Raw genomic sequence first — 15,246 nt, forward strand, 5'->3', positions numbered from 1 at the left:
GCCGGAGCACTTAACCACTACGTCACCAGGGTTTCCCCCGCCTCTGTTATTTTCACTGTTCAGCCTTCTTAGTCCTCAGCAATGAGATTTACAGACTTAAGAAAAATGCAAACACTGGAGATGGTAGGCCTCCACTAAGAAATAGAGCTTTGGAGTCAATACACATATCTGCATGGTCAGGGGAACCTCACCTGTGATGGTATACATGCCAGAAACTGTCAACAAGATAAAGGCGATCATGTAAACATCCAACCCCACAACGAGTCTCATGAACATAGCACCAGAGAAGATATCCACCTACAAAGATATGAAGTCACCACACTGCACTTTGATTTCCAACATCAACAACAACCCCATAAAAAAAAAAAAAAAAGACCTCAGAAGCCATCTGCAACAGGCAGCCTGAGGTCAGTATACCCATCCCATCACTAGGGTTAGATCTACCCAAGTTTTGTTGGATAATGAGGCTTGTGTCCCATGAGTTCAGCCAAGGTCAATACCATCAGGACTTGAGTTAATGCAATTAACCCTGTTAACCCAATTTAGCCTCTTCCTCCCTGGAGCTTCAAAGAGGGGAGTGTGCTCAGAGAGCTATTCCTGCAGCTCTGCCATTGGTAAAAGGCAGAGGTTTGCCGACCAGAGGTTAGCAAGCTTTTCCTGTAGAGGGTGAGAGGTAAATATGATAAGCTTTGTGGGTTACATGCAATCTCCACTGCATATTTTTCTTTTTTTTAATAATCTTTCTGTTGTGTTGTTAGTAAAACTGTAGAAACCATTCCTAGTTCAAGGACTGTACGAAGCAGACCATTGGCCAGATTTGGCCTATGGGCCAGATTTGCTAACTTGTGGCTTAGTGGACACAGATTTTGAAGGGTTAAGGGGTCGGCGGTTCAAATCCGCCAGGCACTCCTTGGAAACTCTATGGGGCAGTTCTACTCTGTCCTATAGTGTCGCTATGAGTCGAAATCGACTCGACGGCACTGGGTTTGGTTTGGTTTTTTTGGTACACATCATTTGGAGCCCTGGTGGTGCGGTGGTTAAGCTTTCGGCTGCTAACCAAAAAGAAGGCAGTTCAAAACCATCAGCTGCTCCCTGAAACCCTGTGAGGCAGTTCTACTCTGTCCTATAGGATCGCTGTGAGTTGGAATTGACTCTATGGCAACAGGTTTGGTTTGGTTTTGGCACATCATTTAATTGGCTAGTCTCTTGCTTTCATTGTCATTCTGGTCTCCAAAGCCAATGGGCAGAGATTCTCCTAACATTCATCCATACATTTATTCACCAAATGTTGAGTGCCAACCATGTAGCAGATACTAGGCAGAGCCTGGAAGACACAACTGTTATCAAACCCCAGTCACTGTCCTCAAAGAGCTTACATTTAGTGAAAAAAAAAAAAAACAAGAGACCATTAAATAGGCCATTTCCATGCAACGTGATAGGCAACACTTATTTGGCCATTCAAAGGATGTTTGTCGAGTGTTAAACAAGCTCTCAGCACAGAGATAATGCAGTGAACAAGCCAGGCAAGGCCCCTGGTTTCAAAAAGCTTACACTGAAGTGGAGAAGACAGATAATAAGCAAGTAAACAAATAAATACTCTCACACGATGGTATGTACTACAAAGAAAATAAAACAGAGCAATAACGTAGAGATTGACTGGGCATGCCCGTGATGGCCTCCCCGAGGATGTGGTATTTGAGCTGAATGTTGGGAAGTCAGTCATGCAAACATGGAAGAACACTGAAAACAAAGGACAGGGCAACTGTAGATTACTGGGAGGAATAAGCTCGATATATTTGAGAAACAACAGGGAAGGCCAGTGTGGCTAGAGCCTAGTGAGTCATGGGCAGGGAAGGAGGCAATGAAGCCAGAGAGGCGGCCAGGGGCTAGGGCAGGACATCCCTTAAAGACCTAACAAGGAGTTTGGGTTTTCATGTAAAGGTGGTGGAAACTTCTGGATTGTTTTAAGCCAAGGAGTGACATGTCCTAATGATGTGATGTGGGTAAACCCAAGGCTCTATAGGAATACAAGGGAGATACCTGCAACCTAGCCTCAAGAGGCATAGAAGATGCTCTGTGTTTTATTTTTTGCAAAGTGTATTTAAGCTATTTATTCTCTCCTCTGGTTTAGACAGCAGAGGCCAACAAGTAACTTCCGGTCCCTGGAAGTGAACTGCTGGGATAAATCTGGCATAATCCTGCCTATTGATTTCTTTCTTTCTTCTTTGTTGTTATCTTTCTTGGCCTGGCTTTTATATAACTTACCGAGATCCTGCTGAAAATATAGAGGAATAAAGTTAGAAGAGAGAGGAAGAGCTGGATCCGGTAGCCACCAAACCTTTTCCGCAAATATTCTGGCATTGTCACTACCTGTACAAGCAACAAGAGAAGTCATTATCAGACAGTGAGGACCAGGAGAGGCAGACTCACAGGGACGACCAGGCTTACAAAGTACTGATTGTCACAGAGATGCAGCTGTTGGGATGGACAGACCCACTGAAGGTAGACAAGACCCAGGAATACAAGATGCAGGGCCACAGACTCTGGGTTTGCATTACATGGCGTCTGCTAAGATGGGAGAAATAAGAAAGCAGAGGCAATACCATTGCCTTCAAGAAGCCTGGAATCTAGCTTCTTGTGCAATCTTTGGACTGTTGAAGAAAATCAAGCTAACTGAAAATGTTTAATGATGACGAATCACTTTCATGAAATAATCACAGAGTAAAATCAAGTGCTTCATCGCATCACATCCTACAAACATAACAAGTGCTCAAGGGAGATAGAACTTGACTCAACAGCTCTCCAACAGGGTCCTGGGTACCAATGCTGCTAGGATACATGCTGGTACCTCAAACCACTACTGTTCATTTCTATTGCCACCACCTCAGGCTGTGTGCACCTGGAGCACAGGGACCATACCTTCTTGTGATGTTCCTGGGCCCTAGCACCGGGCCCAGCCCAAGGTAGGTGAATGAAGTTATGAAATGGATAGCATCCTGCCTTCTGTCCTGAGTATCCTCACGTGCTCATGTCCCTCTTGCCCACTTACCTAAGACTTCTCTAATTTTAAGTTCTAACTCAAACACCACCTGCTCCATGAAGACTTACCTGGGGGCTTCATAGGGTCTATATGCTCTTTTCGAGACATGTAGATTTTACCATCTTCACTTTTCATTTGGTTCTTAATCATATACTGACATGTATGGCTCACTTTCTCAGTAAGGTTCTCCACTTCCCAGGCTGTCTTATATTTACTAGTTAATTTAAATAATGTGTAGAAATCACCCCAACTAGGGCCCGGCACATAGTGAGGTACAAGGTGAGCATGTGCTGATACCCCTCCAGCCCAATCCCTTCATATCTCTCATCACACCCAGACCAGCATACAGACAGAGCAGGAGCTCAAGAAACACGAGTGCTCAAAATTCCCCAAATTACCCTCCAACAATGGATCTGATGAAGTCCAATTTATCAACTTCCTCCTTTATGGTTTGTGCTTCTTCTGTCCTATATAAGAAATCTTGGCCTAACCCAATTACCTCCATTTAAAAAAACTGTGATAAAATGCAAATAATATAACATTCACCATTTTAACTCTTCAAAAGTGTACAATTCAGTGGCATTTCGTGCATTCACAAAGTTTTACAACCCTCACCATTATCTACTTCCAGAACATTTGCATCACCACAGAAAGAAACACCGTGTCCATTGAGCAGCCACTCTCCCTTCCTTAGCCCCTGGCAATCATGAATCTCTCTCTACAGGTTAGCTATTCGGGATACTTCATATGAACGGAATCATACAATATGTCACCTATTGTGTCTGCCTTCTTTACTTAGCACAATGTTTTCAAGGTTCATCCATGCTGTTGCATTTATCAGTACTTTATTCCTTTTATGCCTAAATAATACCCCATTATACTAATATATCACCTTTTTAAATTTGTTCATCAGTTGATGGATATTTGGGTTGTTTCCATCTTTTGGCTATTGGGAATAGTGCTGCTATGAACCTTTGTACATAAGCTTTTGCTTGAACACCTATTTTCAGTTATTTTGGATATATACCTAGGAGTGGAATTGCTGGGTCCTATAGTAACTTTATATTTAACTTGTTGAGGAACTGCTAAACTTGTTTTTTAAAGTGGTTGCACCATTTTACATTCCCACCAGCTATGCATGAAGGTTCCGATGTCTACATATCCTTGCCAGCTCTATATTTTCAGGTTCTTTTTTTTTTTTTTTCATCTGCCTTAGTTATCTAGTGCTACTATAACAGAAATACCACAAGTGGATGCCTTTAACAAGAGAAATTTATTCTCTCACAGTCTAGTAGGCTAGAAGTCCAAATTCAGCGTGCCAGCTCCAGAAGAAGGTTTTCTTTCTGTGTGGGCTCTGGGAGAAGGTCCTTGTCATCAATCTTCCCCTGGTCTAGGAGCTTCTTTGTGTAGGAACCCCAGGTCCAAAGGACGTACTCTGCTCCCGGCGCTGCTTTCTTGGTGGTATGAGGTCCCCCATGTCTCTCTGCTAGCTTCTTTCTTTTGTATCTCAAAGGAGATTGGCTCAAGATACAATCCAATCTTGTAGACTGAGCCCTGTCTCATTACCATTTTGTTGAGTATTTTTGCATCTATATTCATAAGGGATAGTGCTCCTTGGAAACTCTATGGGGCAGTTCTACTCTGTCCTATAGGGTCGCTATGAGTCGGAATCAACTCGACGGCAGTGGGTTTGGTTTTTTTTTTCCTTAGTGATCTGTATTTGTCTTTTCTTGTCATGTCTTTGTCAGGCTTTGACACCCGGGTAATGCTGGACTTATAGAATGGGTTTGGAAGTGTTCCCTCCTCTTATATATTTTTAAAAGAGTTTGAAAAGGACTGGTGTTAATTCCTGTTTAAGTGGTTGGTAGAATTCACCAGTAAAGCTATCTAGTCTTGGGCTTTTCTTTGTTGGGAGGTTTCTGAATACTGATTCAATTACTTTACCTGCTATAAGTCTATTCAAATTTACTGTTTCATCTTATGTTCAATAGTTTGTGCCTTTACAGGAATTTGTTCATTTTATCTGTCATTGTTAGGTACTGTTGAATCAGTTCTGACTCATAGTGACCCTATATACAACAGAATGCAACGCTGCCCAGTCCTGCACCATCCTCACAATCATTGCTATGTTTGAGCCCATTGTTGGAGCCACTGTGTCAATACATTTCCTTGAGGGTCTTCTTTATCGCTGACCCTCTGCTTTACCAAGCATGATGTCCTACTCCAGAGACTGTTTCATCCTGACAACAACATGTCCAAAGTATGTAAGATGAAATCTTGACATCCTCACCTCTAAGGAGCATTCTGGATGTACTTCTTCCAAGACAGATTTGTTTGTTCTTCTGGCAGTCCACAGTATTATTCAATATTCTTAGCCAACACCATAATTCAAAGGCATCCATTCTTCTTTGGTCTTCCTTATTCATTGTCCAGCTTTCCATGCATATGAGGCAACTGAAAATACCATGGCTTGGGTTAGGTGCACCTTAGGCCATGTCTTAGTTATTCAGTGCTGCTAAAACAGAAATACCACAAGTGGATGGCTTTAACAAAGGGAAATTTATTCTCTCACAGTTTAGGAGGCTAGAAGTCCAAATTCAGGGGTCAGGTCAGGGGAAGGCTTTCTCTCTCTGTAGGCTCTGTGGGAAGGTCTTTGTCATCAATATTCCTGGTCGAGGAGCATCTTCTCAGCACAGGGACCCCAGGTCCAAAGGGCACACTATTCTCCTGGCTCTTGTTTCTTAGTGATATGAGGTCCCCATGTCTCTCGGCTTGATTTTATATCTCAAAAGAGATTGGCTTAAGACACAATCTAATCTTGTAGACTGAGTCCTGCCTCGTTAACATAACTGTCACTAATTCCATCTCATTAACATCATAGAGATAAGATTTACAATACATGGGAAAATCACATCAGTTGACAAAATAGTGGACAATCGCATAATACTGGGTATTGTGGCCTAGCTAAATTGATACACATATTTTTGGGAGACACAATTCAATCCACGACAGTCCTTGAAGTGACATCTTTGCTTTCAGGAACACTTTACAGAGGTCTTTTTAGCAGATTTGTCCAATACAATATGTCGCTTGATTTCTTCACTTGTGCTTCCATGGATATTGATTATGGATACAAGTAAAATGAAATCCTTGACAACTTCAATATGTTCTCTGTTTATCATGATGTTGCTTACCGCTCCAGTTGTGAGGATTTTTGTTTCCTTTATGTTGAGGTGTAATCCATGCTGAAGGCTGTAGTCTTTGATCTTCATCAAACATCCTTCAAGTGCTCTTTGCTTTCAGCAAGCAAGGTTTGAGCTTCCCTGGAAACTCCTTTTTAAATCTTGCAGCTCTCTCAGTTGTAATACACTGTTATTATCCCACAGCCTGGTTGATATGATGTAAGGTGCAATGCCATGGTCACTCCAGTGAATGCTGCTTGCCGCACCAACTGTGTTTTCCAGTCTAGGGAGACTAAGGTCACCAGCTGCTGATGTCAAATTCTATGGTAGATAATAAAGCCTACTCTACATGCCAGCTGTATCCTGTGGAAATCTCAGCTTTCCTTCCCTGTTTAGTTCAGATCCTGGCTGCTCATGCAGCTTTTCTCATCCCTAGCCACACAGGACTAGGTCAGTGAGTACCAGCTGCAAGTCCACGTGACTCCCTCTACTTCAGACCAGCCAGCCAACAAATTTCAGATTTTTCTCTATCCCCTCAGGGTACCAGCTGCAAGCCTGGGAGTCCATGCAACTCCCTCTACTTCAGATTGGCCAGCTCCCTCTGCTCTTTTTGGTAAGATACTTCACTGGATAACTCACAGAGCTCACCAGAAAACATCATACATGTGATAACAGATTTAATATAAAACAATAATACAAATGAAGAGATGCATGGGGTGAGCTTGGGGAGGGCTTACAGAGTGGAGCTTACATTTCCCAAAGAGGGACACACTACCCTCTCCCATGCAAGGTCACCATCCAGGAAGTTCCATCTGAGCCTTAGGGTTTGGGGCTCTTATCTGCCTGACTACATGGCCTTGACAGATTATATAATACCTCCTGAGGTTTAGTCAGCACCAGGCCCTCAGGTAGTCCCTCTTGGTCTGGTCTGCCTCCACTGATTAGCCTCAGGTGTTAACATGGCTCAAAATAACCGTGAACAAAAGGGCCAATTATTTTCTGCAAGATGATCCCACATCTCCCATAAGGTATTGGAGAGGGGAAACATTCTATAATCTTATGATTAAATTTCCATTTATTAATTTTTTTGGAGAGCCATAGTCCTTGGGCTATGGCATTCAGAAGTATCTTAGCCTCTTTTTCCCTCCCCTTATGTGATACAGAAAGGCTAGAGGGAGCTGGAGTTGGCTAATGCCATTTCCCAAGTCAAAGACAGGCTTCGATAAAATAGTTTTTCTTTAGGGCTGGTCTTCATTACAGAGAACAGAAGGAAGAACAGAACACTCTGGGCATATTTCAAAATGGTTACTTTTCCCTGAGCAGATTTCGCCAAGGGTTACTTTTCCCCTCCTCTTGGTCAGAAGCCCTGGTGGGGGTCCTGGAGGTAAAACTTATGAAAGTGTGGAGGCACCCCTAAAATTAGCCTCCTCAGACTTTTTACCTCTCAAGCTAGTCCACTCTGAGCCTCCAAAAATTCATCAATTACACCTTAGATGTTTTTACCAGTACTCACTCCAGCAGTAGGCTTCTGCTTCTGCAGTTCTACTCCTGGTAAACTGTGATCCTCTGTATCTGTCTCTCCTGTTTTGGGGACAGTGGTGTAACCTGTAACCTCGATTTTGTGACAGAACAAAGAAGGGTTGTTTTTCACTTCGTTCAACTTTTTTCTTTTGAGGATGGGAGTGATGACTTCCAAGCTCTTTTGCATGTTGGAGCAGAAACTGAAAGCCCACTTTGACTACATTTTGAAGGATAGTTTTGTTGGATATAAAATCCTTGGTTGACAGTTTGTTTTTTCTTTCAGGACTTTAAATATGTCATCCCACTGCCTTCTGGACTACATGGTTTATGATGAAAATTTGGCTATTAATCCTATTGAGGATAACTTGTAGGTGGTGAGTCGCTTCTCTACTGTTGCTTTCAAGATCATCTCTTTGGCTTTTGATTATAATGTATCAATAATTATATAATTTTGATTATAATGTGTCTCCTTGTGTATCTCTTTGAGTTTACCCAACTCAGAGATCATTGAGCTTCTTGGATATGTAGATTTATATCTTTCATGACATTTGAGAAGTTTTTGCCCATTATTTCTTCAAATATTTCCTTTCCTTTCTCTCACTCCTCTCCATCTAGGACCCTCATTATGTATACGATGGCAGACTTGATGGTGTCCCACAGGTCTCTTAGACTTTGTTCATTTTTCCTTTCTTCTCCTTAGACTGGATAATCTCAATGGACCGATATTCAAATTTGCAGATTCTTTCTTCTACCTGCTCAAATCTGCTGATGAACCCTTCTAGTGAATTTTTCATTTCAGTTGCTGTACTTTTTAGCTCCAGATTTTCTATTTGGTTTATTTTTATATCTTTTTATTGATAGTCCTCTACTGTTTTCTGCTTTCTACTGTTTCCGACAGGAAGTCATGTATTAATTGTATCATTGCTCCTTTGTATGTAATATATCACTTTTCATTTACTGCTTTTAAGATTTTCTTTTCTGCCTCTTCTCTCTCCGCACTTTCTGGGCCTCCAATTATGTGTTTGTTGGGCCGCTTGATATTGTACCACAGGTCTCTGAGGTTTAGTTTCTTTTTCTTAAAAAAGTTTTTCCTCTCTGTCTTTTATCCTGGGTATTTCTATTGACTATCTTCAAGTTCACTGATTATTCTGCCATCTTAAATCTGCTTTGAGCCCTCTTGTAAATCTCCCATTTCAGTTATCATGCTTTTTCTGTCTAGAATTTCCATTTCATTTTTTTAAAATTTCAGTTTCTCTGTCCAGAAGCCTTATTTGTTCATTCATCAACATGCTAATTAATACTAATTTTCTTTGAATTCTGTCAACATATTTATAATAGCAGGTTCGAAGTTTCTGTCTGTTAGCTGAATCGATGTCTAGGTCCACTCAAAGTAGATTTCTATTTATTGCTTTTTTCCCCTGAGTGTGGGTCACATTTTTTTCTTTCATTGTATGTCTAATAATTCTTGATTATAAATTGGATATTGCAGATAATACACTGTAGCACTCTGGAATATGTTTTATTCTTCTGAGTACTGCTATTTGTTAACCTGCCTAGACTCAAACTGAAAAATCTTTCACTTTTCCCTCTGTCCCTCCCCATCTGTGGTGTGCAGCAGCTAATGTTTCTGCTTGTATTTTCAGCTTCCAGGTGCTGCTATTTAAGTATGACCCTCTAGGGGGTTTTCCTCGCACTTGTACAGTTTGGCAATTAGTCAAAGATTTGGCCATAGTTTATTTGTAGATTTGGGGATTAACTCTCTTTTGTTCCCTTGTTTTTAGGGATCCCCACCTAAATTGTCAGTTACTTTGCCAGACCTCAGTTTTGAACACTGAAATCTCAAACAAGCAAGGCTTCTGCTTTCCACTACCTCTGCTATGTGTGGGCTGGGGAATGTACTCAGCCAAGGGTATAATAAATTGAAAAATCTCACCAGGTACAGTTCTTTCTTTCCCGTGTAGATATCCCTCTAGTTTCTGCTTGCTTTTGGCCAGGTTCCTTGGGGTCTCATGTACGCATGTGTACTTTAGGAGTCATTCAGGTATTTGGACTTTTTGTATCTTATTTTAAAATCCTACCTCAAGTACATAAAGATATTCTATACTTTTGTTAAAAAGTTGAACAAATTTTTCCTTTTGCATTTAATTCTTTAATCAATCTAAAATGATTTTTGCATAGGACAGGTATCTAATTTTATTTTTCATATGACAATCAATTGGCCCTCCTTTTCCTAGTGATCTTCATGCTACCAATGTCATAAATTAGTGTCCACATATATGGGTCTGTTTCTGGGCTATTTTCCTTCTGCTTGCCAACCTGTTTATCCCTATGTGAATACCATGCTGTCTTAACTACTACAGCTATACAGTAAGTCTTGACATCTGACAGCGCCAAGTCCTTACTTGTCAGTGACAGGAGCATCTTTGCTACTTTTAGACTTTTGCTCTTCTACATACATTTTAGAATCAGCTTGTCATGTTCCTCTAAAAACCCTATTTGGATTTTGTTTGGAATTGCATTCCATGTACAGACCAATTTTGGGAAGACTAACATCTTCAGGATATTGAATCTTCCAATTATTAACATTTATTTAAGTCTTATTTTTCAATAAAGTTTTAAAATGTTTCCCATTAAAGGCTAAAGAGGTAAACTAAACTCTTGAGTAAGGTCGAGAGGGAGAAAACAATAACTGCAGTCTGTTTATTCAAGGCAAAATAATGTACTTGAGAAATTTTCAGGATTTGGGGAAGTAACTGCAGGGACCAAAAGATTGAGAAGTTTAAATTGTCATCCAGGATGTTTTTAGTATCTGTAAGGAAAAATATTACCAGAGAATACTTACCTCAGCCTTAATGTAAATGGGAACAAATATCCAACCAAGAACCCAGAGCAGAAACACAGTCTGAAACCAGGAAGAACAATAATTAAATCAGTGTCCTATATAGGCCAACATCTTAAATGAGATGTAAATTCAGTTACCACCAGTGTTGAGCCTAATAAATATATCACTATGGGGAGGGGCTCACAAAAAAAAGCCCAAGCATTTCAACAAACTTACTGTTAAGAGCATATGATCTTTGCCTAAAAAAGGATGACTTTTTTGTCATTTATCTTCTTTTTTAAAAAATTTTATTGTGCTTTAAGTGGGAGTTTACCGTGCAAATTAGTTTCTCATTCAAAATTTATATGCAGATTGTTTTGTGACATTGGTTGGCACCCTCACATTGTGTCAGCACTGCCCCCCTTTCCCTTTCCACCTCAGGTTCCCTGTGTCCATTTGTCCAGTTTTCTTGTTCTTTCCTGCCTTCGCATCTTTGCTTTTGGGCAGGTGTTGCCCACTTGGTTTCTTATACTTGATTGAACTAAGAAGCACATGTGTTATTGTTTGTTTTATAGGCCTGTCTTATCTTTGGTTGAAAGGTGGGCTTTGGGAGTGGCTTCAGTTATGAGTTAGCAGGGTGTCTGGAGGCCACAGTCTCAGGAGTTCCTCCAGTCTCTGTCAGATGAGTAAGGTTGGTCTTTTTTTGTCTGAATTTGAACTTTGTTCTACATTTTTCTCCAGCTTTGTCTGGGAGCCTCTATTGTGATTCCTGTCAGAGCAGTCGGTAGCGATAGCTGGGCACCATTTAGTTCTTCTAGACTCAGGCTGGTAGAAGCTGTGGTTCATGTGCTCCATTGTTCCTTTGGACTAACATTATCCTTGTGTCTTTGGTTTTCTTCACTCTTCTTTGCACTGAATAGGATGAAACCAATAGATGTACCCTGGGTGGCCGCTCACAAGCTTTTAAGACCCCAGATGCTACTCACCAAAGTAGGATGTAGAATATTCTCTTTATGAACTATGTCATGCCAATCGACCTAGATGTCTGGTGAGACAATGGTCCCCAGTCCTCAGCCCCAGTAACTGGGTCCCTCAAGGTGTTTGGATATGTCTAGGAAGCTTCTATGGCTTTGCCTTGGTCAATTGTGCTGACTTCCCCATATCGTGTTTTCCCTTCACTAAAGTTACCACTTGTGTAACTAACTAGTTAGTGATTTCCACTCCCCACCCCTCCCCATTTTAAACTCCCATCAGCAGTATATAAGAGTTCCAATTTCCCCACAACTTCTCCAATATTTGTTATTTTCTGTTGTTTTTGATTAGTGCCAGTAATGTCGCAGTGAGATGGTGTCTCATTGTAGTTTTGATTTGCATTTCTCTAGTGGCTAATGATCACGAGCATTTCCTCATGTGCCTGTTAGCCAACTGAATGTCTTCTTCAGTGAAGTGTCTATTCATATCCTTTGCCCATCTTTTAACTGGATTATTTGTCTTTTTGTTGTTCAGGTGCTGAAGTATTCTATAGATTTTAGGGATTAGACTCTTGTTGGACATGTCATAGACAATTTTTTTTTCCCAGTCTGTAGGTTCTCTTTTTACTCTTTTGGTGATGTCTTTTGATGAGCATAAGTGTTTAATTTTTAGGAGTTCTCATTTATCTAGTTTTTCTTCTGCTGTTTGTGCACTGTTATGGTTTTTATTCTATTTATGCCATGCATAAGGGCCCCTAGTGTTGTCCCTATTTTTTCTTCCATGATCTTTGTCATTTTAGATTTTATATTTAGCTCTTTAAGCCATTTTGAGTCAGTTTTTGTGTACAATGTGAGGTATGGGTCCTGTTTCATTTTTTTAAACAGATGAACATCCAGTTTTGCCACCACCATTTGTTAAAAAGACTGTCTTTTCCCGATTTAATGGACTTTGGTCCTCTGTCAAAGATCAGCTGGCCATAGCTGGGTGGATTTACATCTGGGTTCTCAACTCTGTTCCACTGGTCTGTGCATCTGCTATTGTACCGGTACCAGGCTGTTTTGACTACTGTGGCTGTTCTTAGATCAGGTAGTGCGAAGTCTCCTACTTTCTTTTTTTCCAATTATGCTTTGCTTACCCAGGGCTTCTTTCCTGTCCACATAAAGTTAATGATTAGTTTTTCCATTTCGTTAAAGGAGGCTGCAGGTACTTGGATTGAGATTGCATTATATCTGTAGACTGCTTTAGGTAGAACTGATATTTTCACAATGCTGAGTTCTCTTATCCATGAGCATGGTATGTTTTTCCATTTATATAGGTGTCCTTGGTTTCTTGCAATAGTTTTTGTAGTTTTGTTTGCATAGGTCTTTTACATCCCTGGTTAGATTTATTCCAAAGTATTTTATCTTTTTAGGGCTAGTATAAATGGTATTGTTTTCCTGATCCTTTTCAAAGTTCTCTTTGTTGGCATATAGGAATCCAACTGATTTTTATATGTTGATGTATCCTGCTATTCTGCTGAATCTTTCTAATAGTTCCAATAATTTTCTTGCAGAATCTTTGGGGTTCTCTATGTATAGTACCGTATCATCTGTGAATACAAATAGTTTTTACTTCTTCCTTTCTAATTTGGATGCCTTTTCTTTTTTTTCTTGCCTTTATTGCTCCTGCTAGGACTTCCAGCACAATGTTAAACAGGAATAGCGATAAAGGGCATTCTTGTCTTGTTTCCATTCTCAGGGGCAATGTTTTCAGCCTCTCTCCATTAAGAATGATGTTGGCTCTAGGTTTTGTATAGATGCCATTTATTATGTAGAGAGGTTTCCCCTCTATTCCTATTTTACTGGGAGTTTTCATCAGGAACGGGTGTTGGAATTTATTGAGTGCCTTTTCTGTGTCAGTTGAGATGATCATGTGATTTTTTTTCTTTTATTCTATTTATGTGGAGGATTACATTGATTGATTTTCTAATCTTGAACCATCCTTGCATATCTGGTATGAATACCACTTGGTCATGGTATATATATATATATATATATTTTTTTTTGATATGATGCTGAATTTCATTGGCTAGAATTTTGTTGAGAATTTTTACATCTATATTCATGAGAGATGTAGGTCTGTAATCTTTTTTTGTGGTGTCTTTGCCTGGTCTTAGTATCAGGGTTATGCTGGCTTCGTAGAATGAATCTGGGAGTATTCCATCTTTTTCTGTGCTCTGAAATAGTTTGAGTAGTACTGGTGAAAGCTCTGAACATTTGGTAGAATTCTCTAGTAAAGCCCTTGGGCCAAGGCTTTTTCTGGGGGGTGGGGGGGAGTTTTTTCAATTACCTCTTTGATCTCTTCTCTTTTTCTGAGTCTGTTTAGATTTCGATCTCAGCTTCTGTTAGTTTAGATAGGTAAAATGGATGCATTCTTATTTTATGGGGTTAATTGAGCCACTTTTTAACCAAAGTATTTATTTTTAATTTATTGTTTGCCTATTTCTAGATATGAATGAAAGTGACTTATAATAAAATGTAAAAGACAATTAAATACTTAAAAAAGGAAAAATCAGGAGCCATTCAGCAAAAAGGGAGAGATACTTTACCAAAATTTCACACAAGTTACTGAAATTAAGTAATAAAGATAGTTCTGGCTTTGCTTACAAAGAAGGGGTGAGGTGAGTCAGATACATGGAGAAAAGAGATACTAGTGGATTGAGAGGTGGTGAAGATTAGGGCTTCTCATTGAGTTTGGAATTGATTCTGCTAGAAGTAGCCTTTACTTTTTGTAGACAAGAGGAAATACGAAACTCAGTAAATACGGAGTTTTCCAACTTACATATGTAAAAAAACAACTATATAAGCTAATTAGCCCAAGACTAATAAAATCATTTACAACTTAAGTGAACAAATTCTATGTCCTACAAGAAATACATTCCACAGATTAAATAATCCAATATTTTATAAGGTTTATGGTTGAAACCTGGCATTCCTAGGAGATTAGTCAGAAACTGTGTAATGACAGGTGAATGTCTCTAAGACCTCAGCTGAGCCCATTATCAACATATACTACAAAAGACAGGATATATATTTAAATGTTAATAACATCTTTTCCCTATCTGACTAGTCCCCTAACAGTTCTTTGTTCACTCTATTCCCATAGTTTTTGAATGTAAAAAGTCTTTCCTTTCTTCATTAATTTACTAAGAAGAATAAAAACCAGCACAGTCCTGAGAAATCAAAGACTTGGTTCTTTCTCAAGAAATCTTTACTATTTACTCAAGGTTGAAACCAAATTTTTATGAGTTTTATTTTGACAATAATAAAGGTGGAGGTTAGTTGCTGCAAAAGACATTACTTACATTCCACTCGAAGGCCCCAACAGCAACCCCTGAAGATGCTCCTACCCCAGCCAGGCCCAAAAGATTGCAGCTGCCAACATTCGAAGCATAAAGAGAAGCACCCATCTGAAAACCAAAAGGTGATTATATATCAGAATTCTTAGTCCACCTCCAATAAATAATTTTTACAAATGCAGTCATACTGAGTGTCTTAGTTTGCTAGTGCTGGTATAAAAAGATGCCACAAGTGGGTGGCTTTAAGAAACAGAATTTTATTTTCTCACAGTTAAGAAGGCTGGATGTCCGAATTTAGGGTGCTGGCTCTTGGGGGGGGGGGGGGGTCCTTCTTTGTCTCTTTCAGCTTCTAGTAGCTCTTGGCAATCCTTGG

The 15,246-nt window shown here is 39.9% G+C and overlaps 1 protein-coding gene across 1 annotated transcript in view; it reads right to left on the minus strand.

Annotated features, from left to right (window-relative positions):
• Positions 1–14,984, minus strand: part of LOC126065426 (sodium/glucose cotransporter 1-like) — a 67,106-nt gene extending 52,122 nt beyond the window's left edge. The window contains exons 1-4 of the mRNA XM_049865460.1: positions 14,880–14,984; positions 10,586–10,645; positions 2,266–2,370; positions 192–297 (exon numbers count right to left, since the gene is read on the minus strand). Of these exons, the coding sequence (XP_049721417.1) occupies positions 192–297; positions 2,266–2,370; positions 10,586–10,645; positions 14,880–14,984 (376 nt within the window). The remainder of the gene's footprint in view (positions 1–191; positions 298–2,265; positions 2,371–10,585; positions 10,646–14,879) is intronic.
• Between the last annotated feature and the right edge of the window lie 262 nt (positions 14,985–15,246).

Source organism: Elephas maximus, chromosome 22, assembly GCF_024166365.1.
Source record: "Elephas maximus indicus isolate mEleMax1 chromosome 22, mEleMax1 primary haplotype, whole genome shotgun sequence".
Lineage (NCBI taxonomy): Eukaryota > Metazoa > Chordata > Mammalia > Proboscidea > Elephantidae > Elephas > Elephas maximus.